Below are 18401 nucleotides of genomic sequence, written 5' to 3'. Positions count from 1 at the left end.
GAAGGATTATTTCATTTTGCTGCAGAGCTGCAGACTTTTACTGCATTCAAGTTCCCTGCATTGCTAAGTAGTAGAGCTGTGATTAGTTATTGCTGGCAAAATTCAGGATGTGGTTGTCATGCTTGCAGTTTAGGCTTACTGAAAAAACGGTAAACTCAAAAGTTTAGAATTACTGGTGATAAGCTGTTGAACATTATCCTCATGTGTTGTGCCATTGACTCGTTGCCACAGAAACATGTGTAAAGGGGAGGAGTTTGTAAGATGACCACGCCCATGTGGGGCCCACCAGAAATATTTCTGCACCCAGGTGTCCATGACCCTAGGATCGACCCTGTCTGTGTGTGTGTGTATTGCAGTAGAATTTTAACAGAAGGAGGAGAACAGTACTCATGTGCCAATTTCAATATGTTTTGCATACCCCCTTTTTATTGGAAAAGAACTAAGGAGAAAAACGGGGACTGGGATACTCCAAAATGCTTGAGTGCAAATTTAAGCTGAGGACACTTTATCTCTATAGCAGTAGCACAGTCACTAGGTTCACAGGTGATGACCATGAGCAGCCTATCTCTTGCAGCTGACGACTACAAGACAGTCAATGGCATTAAACAACAGCAGACAGGAACATTCTGAACTTTTGCAGCTGATGTCTACAAGACAGTTTGGAAAATATGGGCTAACTGGAACAGTCACACATCCACGGCTGGGGGCCATGGATAACTGCAGCACAGTGTTCATGCTCTACTTACAGACCCTGGAGGCAGATCCTTTTTGTTGGCTCTGTCTGTAGCACAGAGTAGCCCAGAAGCCTCTTGTGGAAGGCTCCAGGGGCAAGCAGCCTCCTGGAGCATTAGCAGCCCATCCTTCCCGGGAAGACGATCAAGCACCAAAGACCCTGTCTGTCCTTCTCTCTGCTCACCTACTGAGCACACCTCCCCAGGGGTTAGGTCAGGGGGTAGTAAATATTCAGGCTAGGGATTTGAATTTTCCCACCCCAAGCTTTGAAAGTTTCTCAACAGAACCAGGGGGGAAGCATTCATGCCCACAGCCTGTGGATCTACAACAGACCAAAGCAAGTAATCCAGCTCTTTTGGCTATAGATTGAGCTAAAAACTCAATTTCCCTAGCAACCTAACTAGGGGGACTACATGTGTGTGTGTAAAGTGTTAACCCTTTTATCACTACAGCTGTAAGTTTTAAGTCAGTGAGGGCTTGGGGTTTTACACACACTGCCAAAGGCTGTAGCCTCCGCCATGTTTCCTAGGCTATGCTCACCCATCGGAAGAGCCAGGACCAGCATGGCAAGTGCCATTAAGGAGAACCTGTCACCAAAAAAAGCATTACATAGGTGACTTTTTGTCCCTTATATGATGAAAACTAAAGCTTAGTGAAAAAAGTCTAATAGCTAGATTCACGTAGGGCGGCGTATGTTTGAGCCGGCGTAGCGTATCGTATTTACGATATGCCACCGTAAGTTAGAGAGGCAAGTGCTGTATTCACAAAGCACTTGCGTCCTAAGTTTCGGCGGCGTAGCGTAAATGTGCCGGCCTAAGCGCGGCTAATTCAAATTGTGAAGAGGTGGGCGTGTTTTATGCAAATGAATCGTGACCCGACGTGATTGACGTTTTTTACGAACGGCGCATGCGCCGTCCGTGGACATATCCCAGTGCGCATGCTCCAAATTACGCCGCAAAGACTAATTCGACGCGGGACCGACGTCCATACTTAACATTGGCTAGGCCAGCTTTTTGTTGGACTAACTTTACGCCTGAAAACACCTTACGTAAACGGCGTATCTTTACTGCGACGGGCAAGCGTACGTTCGTGAATAAGCGTATCTCGCTGATTTACGCATTTTAGGCGTAAATCAGCGTTCACGCCCCTAGCGGCCGGCCTAAATAGAAAGCTAAGATACGACGGCGCAGGCCGTCGAATCTTAGCTAGATTTAAGTGTATCTCATTTTGAGCATACACTTAAAGATACGACAGCTTAGATTCAGAGTTACGACGGCGTATCTACTGATACGCTGGCTTAACTCTTTCTGAATCCAGCTATAAAAATATAAAGTTACGCCCAAACACTTATAGCTGGATTCAGAAAGAGTTAAGCCGGCGTATCAGTAGATACTCCGTCGTAACTCTGAATCGAAGCCGTCGTATTTTTAAGTGTATTCTCAAAATGAGATACACTTAAATCTAGCTAAGATACGACGGCCTGCGCCGTCGTATCTTAGCTTTCTATTTAGGCCGGCAGCTAGGGGCGTGAACGCTGATTTACACCTAGAATGTGTAAATCAGCGAGATACGCCTATTCACGAACGTACACTTGCCCGTCGCACTAAAGATAGGCCGTTTACGTAAGGCGTTTTCAGGCGTAAAGTTAGTCCCGCGTCAAATTTTGAAATTTTTAGGTCATTTGCGTAAGTCGTCCGTGAATGGGGCTGGGCGTAATTTACGTTCACGTCGAAACCAATAAGTCTTTGCGGCGTAATTTGGAGCATGCGCACTGGGATATGTCCACGGACGGCGCATGCGCCGTTCGTAAAAAACTTCAATCACGTCGGGTCATGATTCATTTGCATAAAACACGCTCACCTCTTCACAATTTGAATTAGGCGCGCTTAGGCTGGCACATTTATGCTACGTCGCCGTAACTTAAGACGCAAGTGCTTTATAAATACAGCACTTGCCTCTCTAACTTACGGCGGCGTAGCGTAAATACGATACGCTACGCCGGCTCAAACATACGCCGCCCTACGTGAATCTAGCTATTAAACCCCTAAAAAAAGTTTGAGCTCCCTCCACACACAAATGAATGAAAATTCACACATTGGGGATGCCTAGGCATAAAAACATTGATTGTGGTACAAGTTACAGATTACCTAGCACACCAGCGTGAGAGCAAGGTTTCGAGGCCCACTGATTATGGCCAACTCTAGACTGATGATCTGCAGGGGCTTGTAAAGCGTTGCCTTTGAAAAATCTAGTGGACCGAAGTTTGTTGCCATTTATATTTTACCAAAAATTGAGTATTATATTGCATGTGTTTGCTCTGAAATTAACTTTAGTGTATTTTTTACTGATACCCCTAACTACCTGTAAAATAGAGTGGAAGCAATTGCCTTCAGAAGTCACTTAATTAGTAAATAGTAATTTAATCTCAGTATAAATACAGCTGTTCTGTGAGTGAAGCCCTAAGAGGTTTGTTAGAGAACCTTACTGAACATGCAGGGTTAGGATATAAAAAAATATTCCAAGTTTTGAACATCTCATAGAACACTGTTCAATCCATCATCCGAAAATGGAAAACGTATGGCACAACTGCAAACCTTACAAGACATGGCTCAACCTAAACTGGCAGGCAGGGCAAGGAAAGCATTAATCAGGTGCTTCGCTGCACTCCACAAATCTGGCCTTTATGGAAGAGTGGCAAGAAGAAAGCCATTGTTGAAAGAAATCCATAAGAAGTCCAGTTTAAAGTTTGCGAGAATGCCATGTGGGGGACACAGCAAACATGTGGAAGAAGGTGCTCTGGTCAGATGAGACCAAAATTACATTTTTTGGCATAAAAGCTAATTGCTATGTGTGGTGGAAAACTAACACTGCACAGCTCCAACACACCACCCCCCACCGTGAAACATGGTGGTGACAGCATCATGTTTTGGAGATGCTTTTCTTCAGCTGGGAAGCTGGTCAGAATTGATGGAGAGATGGATGAAGCTAAATACAGGGCAATCTTAGAAGAAAACCTGTTAGGCCCCGTACACACCATAGAATCCATCCGCTGAAAAATCCCAGCAGATGGGTTTCAGCGGATAGATCCTATGGTGTGTACACGCCAGCGGATCTGTTTCCACGGATATTTCTCCCCTGGGATGGATTCCAGCAGATCGAATATTTGCTGACATGCCAAGCAAATCCATCTGCTGGAATCCATCCCAACGGATGGATCCGCTGGTCTGTATAGACTCACCGGATCCATCCGTCCGTCATAATCGCGGCGACGGCGCGACATGTCATCGCCAGAGGATTTCGGCACGGATTTCAATGCGATGGTGTGTACACTCCATCGCATGAAAATCCGCCGAAATCCTCGAGAGGATTTATCCGCGGAAACGGTCCGCTGGACCGTATTCGCGGATAAATTCTCTCGTGTGTATGGGGCCTTAGAGTCTGCAAAAAACGTGAATACAAATGCACGCCATACTTTTCACCTATTTATTTGTAAAAATAATTGAAAACCATTTATCATTTTCCTTCCACTTCACAATTATGTGCCACTTTGTGTTGGTCTATCACATAAAATCCCAATAAAATACATTTACGTTTTTGATTGTTATTTGACAAAATTTGGAAAATTTCAACGCGTATGAATACTTTTTCAAGGCAGTATATGTCACGCTCTGGTTGCAATGTCAAGATCTAAGAATGTAATTGTCATATTGTGGTTGCAGCAGTGCAATAGTTCTATTTAGAGTATTAGTGTCACATCTGATTTGCAGTTTGTTGGCAGTGTTTTACTTAGAACATTAGTGCATGAGCTAAGTACCTAGCCCTGCACTAAAGGACTGCAGCTTCTGTGGAAGCAGTTCTTGGAGATAAGCCAGTACTTTTTTTTTTTTCAATAGATTGAGACAAGCTGCAACATTTGTCTCCCTATCGTTTGTTTTTCTAGCCTTTGTTTTATTTTGCAATCATGCTCTTTCTAGTGGAGTTTAAAAGAATGATTAAGATGATCTGATGAATATGTTTTAAGCAAGGAAGACTGAAATATATGGCAAACAAAAGAGGACTCGATTCGTGGAAACTTTGCAAGAAGATCTGAACAAATTATTGGGGTGGGCAACTACCTGGCAAATGCGGTTTAATGTAGAAAATTTTTAAATAATGCATTTGGCTGGCAAAAATATGATTGCAATCTATACACTAAGGGAGAACCTTGTAGATGATAGGCTCAGCAATGGCATGCAATACCAAGCTGCTGCTAACAAAGCAAACAGAATATTGGCATGCATTAAAAAGGGGATTAACTCCAGAGATAAAACGATAATTCTCCCACTCTACAGGACTCTAGTCCAGCCACACCTAGAGTATGCTGTCCAGTTCTGGGCACCAGTCCTCAGGAAAGAGCGCGTACAAAGAAGAACAATAAAGCTAATAAAGGGTCTGGAAAGTATGAAGAAAGGTTGCGAGCACTGAACCTATTTTCTCTGGAGAAAAGATGCTTGAGAGGGGATCACACTGGTGACCCCACAATAGGGATACAATTTTTTTGCGGAAGGGAGTTTAACAAGACATGTGGCCACTCATTAAAATTTGAAGAAAAGAGGGTTCTTTACTGTAAGAGCAGCAAGGATGTGGAATCAGTGGAGAGCATCGATAGTTTCAAAAAACTATTAGATAAGCACCTGAATGTCTGCAACATACAGGTATATACAATGTAATACTGACATATAATCACACACATAGGTTGGACTTGATGGACTTGTGTCTTTTTTCAACCTCACCTACTATGTAACTGTGTAACCGTCTTCAACATCAATCCGCACTCAGCAAATAATACATTTTAAGAGCCCTAAACTTTGCAACCCAGTACTTGATTATTGAAGTTTACAGTGATGCTGTTTGGGGTGAATGATGTGTCAGCCACCTTTCAGAGGGTTGTAAATAACCTGCTGGAAGGGCTGGGAGTTTTCATAGTCACCTAATTGGATTATATTGCACTGTTCAGCCCTACCTGGGAAAAACACTACACACGAGACCTGGAAATATTGGCAGCAGCTATTTTACAACAAACCCTGGATTTTTTATAATTGCTCTCTGGTGAAAAAAGCTTTGACCTATGGCTTAAGTGTGGTCTGTGGTCCTGAACCAGGTGAATGAGTCAGGAAAGGAAAAACCACATATTTTATCCAAGCAGTAAGCTACTCCCCAGCCCCTGATGACATCATTCTGTGATGAAACATGTAGGGCAGAGCCAAGCAATGTTGATGTAATTTGCGCATACTGGCCGATGTTAGTGTTTCCAGCAGATTATTTGTATACTGTGTGTTGGACAGCAACATGGTTTAAGATCATAGTTCTGGATTTTACATTCAAAGCTTTGTAGCATATTAAGGGCTTGTCTCCAGCCCAGCTGGGGTGCTACAAGCTTCAAAGAGAGGAGAAGGAATACCTTGGCAATATCTGATTGGATAGGAAAGGCAAGTGGGGGTGGTTATGGGTGAAAGGAATGAAAGTTAAAAGCACATACCGAAGAGTAATGCCCTGTACACACGATCGGTTCGTCTGATGAAAATGGACCGATGGACCGTTTTCATCAGACGAACCGATCGTGTGTGGGCCCCATCAGGTTTTTTCCCATCGGTGAAAAAAAATAGAACCTGTTTTAAAATTTTCGTATAGTTAAAAAACCAATAGAAAAAAACGATCGTCTGTGGGGAAATCCATCGGTCAAAAATCCACGCATGCTCAGAATCAAGTCGACGCATGCTCGGAAGCATTGAACTTAATTTTTCTCAGCACGTCATTGTGTTTTACGTCACCGCGTTAGACACGATCGGATTTTTAACCGATGGTGTGTAGGCAAGACTGAAGAAAGTCAGCTTCATCAGATATCTGATGAAAAAATCCATTGGTTCTTTTTCATCAGACGAACCGATCGTGTGTACAGGGCATAAGAGTCCTCTTGTCCTATTTCTGTTGCTGGCCTGCGCCTTTAGGCTCGTGGTCTTTTGCCATACAGATCTCAGCTGATGAAACCATGTGTGATAAGTATATTTGATGTTCTTTTGTATATATATATATATATATATATATACAGGGAGTGCAGAATTATTAGGCGAATATGTGTTTTTTCACCACATCATCGTCTTTATGAATGTTGCCTTACTCCAAGCTGTATAGGCTCGAAAGCCTACTACCAATTAAGCATATTAGGTGATGTGCATCTCTGTAATGAGAAGGTGTGTGGTCTAATGACATCAACACCCTATATCAGGTGTGCATAATTATTAGTCAACTTCCTTTCCTTTGGCAAAATGGGTCAAAAGAAGGACTTGACAGGCTCAGAAAAGTCAAAAATAGTGAGATATCTTGCAGAGGGATGCAGCACTCTTAAAATTGCAAAGCTTCTGAAGCGTGATCATCGAACAATCAAGCGTTTCATTCAAAATAGTCAACAGGGTCGCAAGAAGCGTGTGGAAAAACCAAGGCGCAAAATAACTGCCCATGAACTGAGAAAAGTCAAGCGTGCAGCTGCCAAGATGCCACTTGCCACCAGTTTGGCCATATTTCAGAGCTGCAACATCACTGGAGTGCCCAAAAGCACAAGGTGTGCAATACTCAGAGACATGGTCAAGGTAAGAAAGGCTGAAAGACGACCACCACTGAACAAGACACACAAGTTGAAACGTCAAGACTGGGCCAAGAAATATCTAAAGACTGATTTTTCTAAGGTTTTATGGACTGATGAAATGAGAGTGAGTCTTGATGGGCCAGATGGATGGGCCCGTGGCTGGATTGGTAAAGGGCAGAGAGCTCCAGTCCGACTCAGACGTCAGCAAGGTGGAGGTGGAGTACTGGTTTGGGCTGGTATCATCAAAGATGAGCTTGTGGGGCCTTTTCGGGTTGAGGATGGAGTCAAGCGCAACTCCCAGTCCTACTGCCAGATTATGGAAGACACCTTCTTCAAGCAGTGGTACAGGAAGAAGTCTGCATCCTTCAAGAAAAACATGATTTTCATGCAGGACAATGCTCCATCACACGCATCCAAGTACTCCACAGCGTGGCTGGCAATAAAGGGTATAAAAGAGGAAAAACTAATGACATGGCCTCCTTGTTCACCTGATCTGAACCCCATTGAGAACCTGTGGTCCATCATCAAATGTGAGATTTACAAGGAGGGAAAACAGTACACCTCTCTGAACAGTGTCTGGGAGGCTGTGGTTGCTGCTGCACGCAATGTTGATGGTGAACAGATCAAAACACTGACAGAATCCATGGATGGCAGGCTTTTGAGTGTCCTTGCAAAGAAAGGTGGCTATATTGGTCACTAATTTGTTTTTGTTTTGTTTTTGAATGTCATAAATGTATATTTGTGAATGTTGAGATGTTATATTGGTTTCACTGGTAAAAATAAATAATTGAAATGGGTATAAATTTTTTTTTTGTTAAGTTGCCTAATAATTATGCACAGTAAGGCCGGGTACACACGGACAAACATGTATGGTGAAAGCGGTCCGTCGGACCGTTTTCACCATACATGTCTGCCAGAGGGCTTCTGTACGATGGTTGTACACACCATCGTACAGAAGTCCGCGCGTAAACAATACGCGGGGCGTGTCCGCGGTGTCGCCGCGTCGATGACGCGGTGTCGCCGCGACAATGACGCGGCGACGTGGGCGGCCCGCCTTTAAAATGCTTCCACGCATGCGTCGAAGTCATTCGACGCATGCGAGGGACGGCGGGCGCCTGGACATGTACGGTAGGTCTGTACTGACGACCGTACATGTCCGAGCGGGCAGAATTCCAGCGGACTGTTTTAAAACAAGTCCAGGAATATTTGTCTGCTGGGAAAAGGCCCGGCGGGCAAATGTTTGCTGGAATTCGGCCCGCTCGCGCCCACACACGACCAAACATGTCTGCTGAAACTGGCCTGCGGGCCAGTTTCAGCAGACATGTTTGGTCGTGAGTATGGGGCCTAATAGTCACCTGCACACACAGATATCCCCCTAAAATAGCTAAAACTAAAAACAAACTAAAAACTACTTTCAAAAATATTCAGCTTTGATATTAATGAGTTTTTTGGGTTCATTGAGAACATGGTTGTTGTTCAATAATAAAATTAATCCTCAAAAATACAACTTGCCTAATAATTCTGCACTCCCTGTATATATATATATATATATATATATATATATATATATATATATATATATATATATATATATATATATATATATATATATATATTTTTTTCTACTGTTTAATGTGTAATATTCCTATTTTCTTGGGAAATAAATGAAACATACTGTTTTTACTAGCAGCAATGTGTGTGTCTCAATAGACTAGCTAATTATAGGCATAGACAAATCAATCCATTTATGAAATAGACAGAGTGAATCCGTACACACCTTTCAAGATAATAAATATTTAGTTTATATTTAGTAGCTTGTATACTGTAGCGTTTACTTCACTGTGTCAGTAGCACTTCTTCTCTTATTAGGGTGTTCACTCTTATTTAATTAACAACATTTCCTTTACCTACTACATTATATAGCCTGTCCTTTTCTACTTATTCATTTTCATTTTACAATAATATGCTGTTTGGAGCAGGAGTCTTTCCTCTGGAGCATGTTATCCAATGACTGGGTTTAATTCTATTTAGACCACCCATTCTTTAATGGTCATTGTTTTAACTCTGGTGAGCAGTTTTGGCTGGTAGAAGTAGTACACTTCATTGGAAGTGTACTAGGGGACATAACACCTACCCTGAGTAGGTTGGATTTATGCACTTGACATAGTGGCACTTTGCATAGTGAGTATATGTTTGAAAAAAAAATGATTTACATGTTAGTGTCCACTTTGTGCCTTGTGCTTTCACTTTATGGTGTTATTTTCCATTGTATTATAGTTTTTCTTTTTTTGTTAGATCATCTCTTCCATACACCGATTGTTGCTCACAGAAGGTCGAGTCCTCTTATTGGATGCCTGATCTGACTGGCTTTTTACCATCAAGTGCTCTTTGACCACTCAATAATAGGATGTCATCAGATTCCAGTAAGCTGTATGGTTTGCTTCTGAGACAGAAGGCTAACCAATTTATGAGGATCAATTATAATGTGGCTGTGATGGACTTTATTTATTCATCTATAAATTCATGCTTTTGAGTGACTTTTCTATATACATTGGGATATTCTTGTTTTGTTGTATACATACTCCTTAGTGCTGCACCTTCTATTGATTAGTTAATTTATTACTATCACAATTTTTGGTGCTGGCAGCTTTTACTTTTTTCCCCCCTAAGCGCAGATCTCACATGCACATTTTTTGGATAACAAAAACAATGTTATACTCAATTTTTGATTCTTGCAAAAATATAAAAGATGCTTTGCCTTGAGTAAATAGATACCATATTTGCCGGCGTATAAGGCGACCCTCTAATTTTCCAGCTAAAACGTTGGTTTTGGGACATACTCGCAGTATAAGACAACACCCTTCTGACTAGTCTGTCTAGTAGCTTGGGTAACATACTGAAACAGCAATAATAATCTGTGCAACTTAATCACCAGCTTTGTGAAGCACTGCTGTGGTGGTATATATCTCATGTGCCCAGCAAAATCCATGGTAGGTGGTGAATGGTGAGATGGCCGTGGAAGGAAGAGGAGCCAGAGGAGTAGCCACATTCAGTAACATTTGTGATTCTATTCATTAATAGAATACATCGCTTGCTGTGATTGGCAGACGTTGGAACATCATCAGCCCACGGCTCTCAGACTCTCAAAGCCAAGCTGAGCAGGCTTTGTAATTCATTAATAAAATACATTGCTTGCCGTGATTGGCTCAGAGTGGTATATTGTGTGTAGCCGAAGCTACATACAGTAATAATACACATCCAGCGGGTATACCGGCATATAAGACGACCCCCGATTTTTGGGGGATTTTTTTAGGCATAAAAGGTCGTCTTATACGCCGGAAAATACGGTACCAAACATGTCGAGTCTTAAAATATTGCATGCCCGTTGGATCACAAATAACTATGGTACCCAAAACTCTCCCTAGGCAACGCTTTAAATGCCTTTACAGGTCATCAATTTTGAGTTAACCTCAAACTTTGGCCCTAGAATTATTGCTTTTGACGATTACGATAATAACTCACACGTGTGGTGTAATTTTTACATACATGTGCTCGCCCTGCATTTTGGTTTGTATATGGGTTGTGTGCGAGGGTAACAGGTGTGCTTTAGATTTTAATTCATTTTTTTATATATGATTGTTTTTTTTACACTTTTTCTCATTTTTTTTTTTTTTACTTTATTGCCAACACAAGGGGTTTAACAAGTCCCCTATGTGATATCATTGGCAAGTGACAGATCCTCTTTATGGACCCATTGGTATTAGACCACCAATGTCTCCTCTGCCCTGCAATGCAACTATTCCAGCACACTAGCTACACTAGCCGAAGAATGAAAGCTGTGACCCCAGAAGTGACGCAATACACATCACATTCAGGGTCATTAGTTACAGGAGGGAATAGGATTCCGCCTGCATACTCTGAAGAAGCCATTTCCAGCCGGTGGGGGGGGGGGGCTTTGATTCGACGCATGCGTGGAAGCATTGCACTTCCGTGTTTGAGAACGTCAGTGTCTTCTACGTCACCGCGTTCTCTGTCTGTGGGGATTTTGGTCTGATGGTGTGTACACACATCAGACCAAAAGCTCCCAGGAGACATGTCCGATGAAAACGGTCCGCGGACCGTTTTAATCAGACATGTCTCCTCGTGTGTACGGGGCCTTACAGTATTTTTGGATCTTTTTTTTTTTTTTTACCTGATGGGCCACTAAGGCACTTCTATGTGACAAAGTATCTGCAGTTAGCAAAAGGCATAGCTTTGAATACAAGTTGAGCCCCTAGTAACACGATGAAATTAGCGTCAAAAGGGTCACACAAAGGAAGATTTTCTTCCAAATAAAGATATTAGTAGACACCTTGTAGTTTTAGACAGAGGCTTTAAGTTTTAAACGTTTATAATCACTGACAGGTTTGCTTTAAAGTTGAATTATAGTATATTTTTAGTGAGTGCGTATTTTCGGTTATTCCCTTCTACACCAGGGGAGGACTGGTAACGTTTGGCCACCTGGTACTTTCATACTATGAGTAGAGTCCTCTGTACTAAAAGTACACTGCATGCCTTAGTGGGCATTTGTAAGCAGGTGCAGGCTCGTTTCTCCACTGCAGATGGCACTCAACTGCAGCGGCATCGCAGGGGAGAGGAAACTGAGAGGAACTTGGTTCCTCTATGGTTTCCATGGTCACTGGGGAAGCTATCCGATTGGATGCTGTCACCCCATGATAACCTAGCAGCAGTGGCGGCTGATGCTCAGTTTTTGGGGGGGGGGGGGGGGCTGCGCCCCCGGAACAAAACCCACCCTTTTTTAAGCCAATTAGAGCCTTAGGCTTTAACCATGTTCTTCTAAAAAAAAACATTAAAATCCATGCGTCCGACACCCTGCATGGAGATAAGGGGCCGGTGTATGGATCAGGGGCATTGCCCTTGCGCCCCTAATGAGTGGGCTACCACTGCCTAGCAGCCATCTTGGGTCAGACAGAGGCTATTTAAGACCCTGACTCCCAGAATTGGCATGCATTTTGCATTTGGGTAGTGTAGGGACAGGTCACACTTCTGACAGGGACAGTAATTAGCAGTAGGGAGAGGTTTGTGACAAGTAGTGAGAGTATATGGACATGCAATCCTACCTTTATACCTCTCCAGTTGGGTCCGGACCGGCCAGGCCACATTCTGCCCCTCAGATGCTGTGGTCACATCTGAGACCTGCTCTTCTACCCATTGCAGTGAGTGTTAGCTGCACTCCCACTAGGTCTGTTGTGAATTACTGGATTCTGCATTAATACATTCTGTTCTCTACATTGTACCCCTACCCATTCACCAAAAAGTGTCAAAAAGTAAAAAACACAATAGACAGTTTTTGACATTTCCTTTATTAAAAATAAAAAGTGTCCCACGATGTCCATCCATCTTCAATCATGCTGCCTGAAGAACCCCGTTCATCCAGTTACGTCAGCGGGTGGCCATGTCTATTGTGGTCTTTTCTTTTTGACACTTTTTTGTTGTGAATGGGTAGGAATACAATGTACCTGATACCCATTCACATAAGGGGCAGGATCTGGGGTCCCCTTGTTAAAGGGGGCTTCCAGATTCTGATAAGCCCCCCACCCCCAGACCTTGTCCGCCTCCACATGTTGAGTGTAAGCGGGCCTGGTATGGTTCAGAATGGGAAGCTCTCGCTCATCCCCCCTCTACCTGGCCTGCCAGGCTGCTTGCTCGAATAAGGATCTGGTATGGATTTAAGAGAAGAACACTGCTCCTGGAAAAACGGTTGTTTAAAAAACTTTCTTTTGCATTGATACATGTATCCTAGGGCAGTGCCCGAGTTCCTATACACTTTTTATGGCAATAACTTGCATACTGTATAAGCCTTTAAAATTAGCACTTTTGATTTTTTATGTTTGTGTCACATAGACTTTAATAGGGTTTGCATGTTCGCTCAAACTTTTACCTGTTTGCATGTTCTGGTGCGAACCCAACCAGGGGGTGTTCGGCTCATCTCTACCCTTGACCTGGCAAGAGGCTACTGGCAAGCTCCAGTGCAAGATCAAGATCATGAAAAGACTGCCTTTGTCATACCCCTGGGACAGTTTCCTGGTTTCCAGGGTCACTGGGGAAGCTATCCGATTGGATGCTGCCATACCATGTGACTCTAGCAACCATCTTGGGCCTATTTAGGGCCTGGCTTCCAGGCTTGGCACGCATTTGTGTTTGGGTAGTGTAGGGAAAGGTCACCCATCAAGGACAGTGATTAGCAGAAGGGAGAGGTTCCTGCCAGGTCTGTTGTGAATTACTAGATTCTGCATTAATACAAGCTCTGTTCTCTACAACTGGAGTCTGTGTAATTGCTTCTGCTGCACCACACTGCACCTTCCCACATATTGTCTTAAGGAACATGGTTTATTCACAAACATATGCTAAAAAGGGGCACTGTAAAGGACTCATTATAAACTATGAATGGCCGCTTCTCTGTGAAAATGTTGTAGTCTCACCTAAAAAAAATTGTAATAAAATAGTATGCCTTCACCACGAGTCCCTAATATTCAGTTTCCTATAACGAATGAGCACAACAAATTTGACAGGTTTGCATTATGACAGTTTTGACTCCTTTTGCAGTACTCTGCATTCAGTCAATGGGCAGCTTCACACTGATCTGCTGCTCTTTGGCTGCAGTGCAGTATACGCATGTTTTTTGTCCGCCTCTACGCATTTCGTCACCCACCCACGTGTCTTCGTCAGGAAGTTTTGGCGACTCTTTTTACTATTGAGTAATTGGTGTTATCACTATGTTTTTCTTAAAGGGAAAGTGTTATCACTCTCATATATTTGTTAATTACACATTTTTTGCTGTAGGCATTTGGTTGTTTTGCATTATATGTTTCTTAAAAAACATTATCAATATTAATATTGTCTCACTATTAGAACATTTATTATTATTTTTTGGTTTATCCATGATCACAGAATATGGGATTATTTTATTTACCTTTTGAGTTTAATTGAGTTATTTGGTATAAGCAGCGCAAAAACATATTTATAATTGTATCTATTGCCTGTCAGTGGTGTTAGCCCATTCTTCCTTGAAAGGCATTTGGTGCCACTATAATTCCAGCAATAGGCACTGGGGCATTGATATGAATGTGTTCCATGGGAACCCATGTTAAAAATAATGTCCTGTATTTCTGCAAAAAGCATTTAATAAATTAATTGGTGTGAATGGAGCCTAAAGCCTAGCACTACTGATTGTGGGTTTTCTGCTCTGATTGAGGTATGGGAGGGGGGGTGTATCTCCAGTTGGGCCACCAGTCTAACATACGTATATACTTGAATATAAGCCAACCCGAATATAATTTTACCACAAAAAAATGGGAAAACGTATTGACTTGAGAATAAGCCTAGGGAGGAAAATGCAGCAGCTACTGGTAAACAATGCCCATCGGCAGCCTCACTGTGCCCCTTTGCAGCCTCACTGTGCCCATCTGCAGCCTCACTGTGCCCATCTGCAGACTTACAGTGCCCATTTGCAGCCTGACTGTGCCCATTAGCAGCCTGACTGTGCCCATTTGCAGCCTCACTGTGCCCATTTGCAGCCCCACTGTGCCCATCTGCAGCCTCACTATGCCCATTTGCAGCCTCACTGTTGAAATCTGCAGCCTCACTGTGTCCATTTGCAGCCTCACTGCGCCCATTTGCAACCTCACTGTGACCATCTGCAGCCTCACTGCCCATTTTCAGCCTCACCATGCCCATCTGCAGCCTCACTGTGCCCATTTGCAGCCTCACTGTGTCCATTTGCAGCCTCTTGTGCCCATCTGCAGCCTCAATGTGCCCATCTGGAGCCTCACCTTGTTTACGGTCTCCCACTGTGTCATGCAACTGTTCGACGGCCGTCCACTGTAACAAGCGGCTCTAACAAAATGGCAGCAACTCCGAAACACTACAGGTCGCTGTTAGACCTCTAGAGGCGTATCGTTAGCACTCAGAAAGACCATAGAACACCTGCAATCCACCCTCACTCGAGTATGAGCAGAGGGGGTTTTTTTCAACATAAACAAATATGCTGAAAAACTCGGCTTATACTTGCGTGTGTGTGTTTTCACTTAAAAAAATTGTCTAAGGAGAAAGTTGAGCTAGAACCTTAAATAGACACCAAAGAGTCACACTAGAATACACCTAAATTGCCAAACGTATTGCATTTAAATCCTACTTTGTGCACTGCTTTACTACCATACAGATGATTTATGGCAAATATTTTCTCTACTCTAATGTGTAAAATGTTTAATAACAATTTGATTCCATCATAACAGCAAATCAGCTGCAGAGCTATCCAGGAGCTGGTGCTGTCAGTCACTGACACTGAATTCCTTGAAGTTGCACCACATTACTGAATGTGACGTCTTAAGGCAGAATGGAGATGGACAGCTCTGCTTCCCAAGAGGTCATGCAAATCCCTAAACACTTCCCTGCACTGGCCTCTGTTTCCAGTATGACAGGTTATAGTCACTTTAAACACAAACTGCATTGACAATTCTACTTGTGTGTGAGATGCAAATTGTTATATTTGTACTATTCCTGACATGAATTAGACCAATATTAAATATTTCCTAGTACAGTTTTGCATGCAGTTGCACTTGTTTTACTTTAGTGTTAGATGATTAAAATGCAGAACTCTGCAGTAGACACAGATATACACTCTAAACTTTAGTCGTTTATAGTATGCATCTTATTATGTTAGCAGTAATTATTTTATGTTGTCAGATGATCTAATAATACTATATACTATGTATATAAAAAAGCAATAACAAATAAAAAAATAAATACAAATTACTTGATTTAAAATACATATACATTTTATCATAAACTAGTTAATAAACCAGAGAAAAGACCTTTTAATTGTCATCCTAGTTCTGTTTGCCCTTGTAGTCCTAACACAAACACACAATCTGTCACTTGACTGCAGCCTTTTAAATAAGTCCAATTATAATCCTGTCTGCATCTCATAATAATCTCCCTGCATAGCTTTAGCAAGTGGCACAAGAAGTGACACAAGAAGACATTCTTACCATTTGCTGCAGTGAGAAGGATCTCCCCTGTTCTGGTCTGTATGTTTTCCTGCACCTCTCTCTTCCCTTGCCAGCCTCTGGATTGCTGCTACACCAGTGTACGTCACTGATTCTAGTCTGTTACTCTTCCTCACTGTGTCCTGATTCTTCTTCCAGGCACATAGATTGGAAAGCAATGCAGAGTCCAGAGCTTGTTTCCTAGTAGGAAGTTTATGGTAGTCAAAGAATATACTTCTTTCCATCACTCTTACTGCATAGAAGACTCTGGCATGCATATGCATATCTGTATTTCTACTGATTAGCAGGGGGTAGGGAGGGATGGGAGCTGATCAGACTGCTGAGCCTGTTGCTTGGCTTCAGGTCACTGCCAGCTGCTCCCATTCCTGCCTCATTCTTTCTTATACTTGCTCACCCCCTCTCTTTCCCTCCCTTACTCGTTAAGCAGGGACAATCTTAAAGCTGGTCATATAATAATAGATTTCTTTTGTTCAACCTACAGGCTGAACAAAGTAAACCTAACAGATTCCTCCATTCACACAAAAAGCATGGATGGATGAACCCACCCTGCCCCCCCCCCGCCAAGCTATTGGATGCTGAAAACTGCAAGCGCTAGCTGTCAAACCTAAGGATGAGCTCAAGCATGTGCAGATCCCGCCAGGAAGTTGGCACTGCACAGCGCTAATCACAGGCAGTGAGACATTTCCCGATCTCTGCAGCCACCGATTGGGAAAATGTCTAACTGCTTGTGATTAGCACTGTGCAGTGCCGACTTCCTTACAGGCTCTGCACGTGCGGCTTGCAAACGTGCCTGAGCTCATCCTTAGTCAAAATACTCAGTGTCTGTAGCTGATTGGCTGCAGATGCTGTTCGGCCAACAGTTTTTGGAGCAACTGCTTCAACAATTGAATGATGGACTTTTGCCAAGCCAACTGGGCTAACCACCGTTATTTCAGAGGAACCAGACAAAATCCTAACAGTGTATGGCCATCTTAGAGTAGACCAGAAGGCAAAACATTTTTTTTGTATAGAGTTGGGGAGGGTTATAAGCCCTCTGTTTTGTTTTTGCCATCTGTGTCCCATTGGTACCTTCTGGTGATAACAGCCAGCAGTATAACAGGGGCACAGACAGCAATAAAGACAGGTGTTCTAATTATTCTCCAAATCCCTCTATATATAACAAAAAAAATGTTGCCTTGACTAATGCCGCGTACACACCATCACTTTATGTGAAGAAAAAAAACGACGTTTTGAAAAACGTCAATTAAATTGACCGTGTGTGGGGGAATACGTCGTTTTATGTCTTGTGAAAAACGACAAAAAAAAAAATTGAAGCATGCTCAGAAGCAAGTTATGAAGCTAGCTTCAATAGAAAAGAGTGCTGAACGTAACCACGCTTTGCTAGAGCATTTTGAAAAAACGATGGTGTGTAGTTTCAAAAACGTCATTTTGTTTCATGATTTAAAACGTCGTTTTTTTTCATCACATAAAGTGATGGTGTGTACGCGGCATTATACTTTAGGTTATATGGCATTCTATGTAAATTTATATGGCGCTTACATATCCCCCACTGTAAAACAGTCATATTGCTCATTCTCTTTTTAACAACTACCACTAAAGCTTAAAGGGTTAGTTCACCTTCAATGACTTATAAAACAAAATATATATGCATTACAGCTTTGACTGTATATTAAAATGCCTTATCTTTTTTTTAAATGATCGACCACCACATAAGACCTATGTACACATAGACCTTTTTATATATGACCTACAACTACTCTCTAAAATCTAAAGGGCTAGATTCAGGTAGGGGCGCGCATAGTTACGGCGGCGCAGCGTAACGTATTTACGCTACGCCGCCGTTAGTTAGAGAGGCAAGTGCTGTATTCACAAAGCACTTGCCTTCTAAGTTACGGCGGCGTAGCGTAAATGGGGCCGGCGTTAGCGCGCATAATTCAAATGTGGATGAGGAGGCGTGTTTTATGTTAATGTATGATGAC

General features: G+C 42.6%; 1 protein-coding gene across 1 annotated transcript in view; it reads right to left on the bottom strand.

Annotated features, from left to right (window-relative positions):
* LOC120927552 (septin-5-like) overlaps nt 1-16768 on the bottom strand; it is a 100772-nt gene extending 84004 nt beyond the window's left edge. Inside the window, exon 1 of the mRNA XM_040338311.1 lies at nt 16405-16768. Within this exon, the coding sequence (XP_040194245.1) occupies nt 16405-16407 (3 nt within the window). The 5' untranslated portion in view covers nt 16408-16768. The remainder of the gene's footprint in view (nt 1-16404) is intronic.
* Between the last annotated feature and the right edge of the window lie 1633 nt (nt 16769-18401).

This window comes from Rana temporaria, chromosome 2 (assembly GCF_905171775.1).
Source record: "Rana temporaria chromosome 2, aRanTem1.1, whole genome shotgun sequence".
NCBI classification, from domain to species: domain Eukaryota; kingdom Metazoa; phylum Chordata; class Amphibia; order Anura; family Ranidae; genus Rana; species Rana temporaria.
Note: the sequence above shows the minus strand (reverse complement) of the source record. Positions and strands in the feature narration are given on the sequence as shown.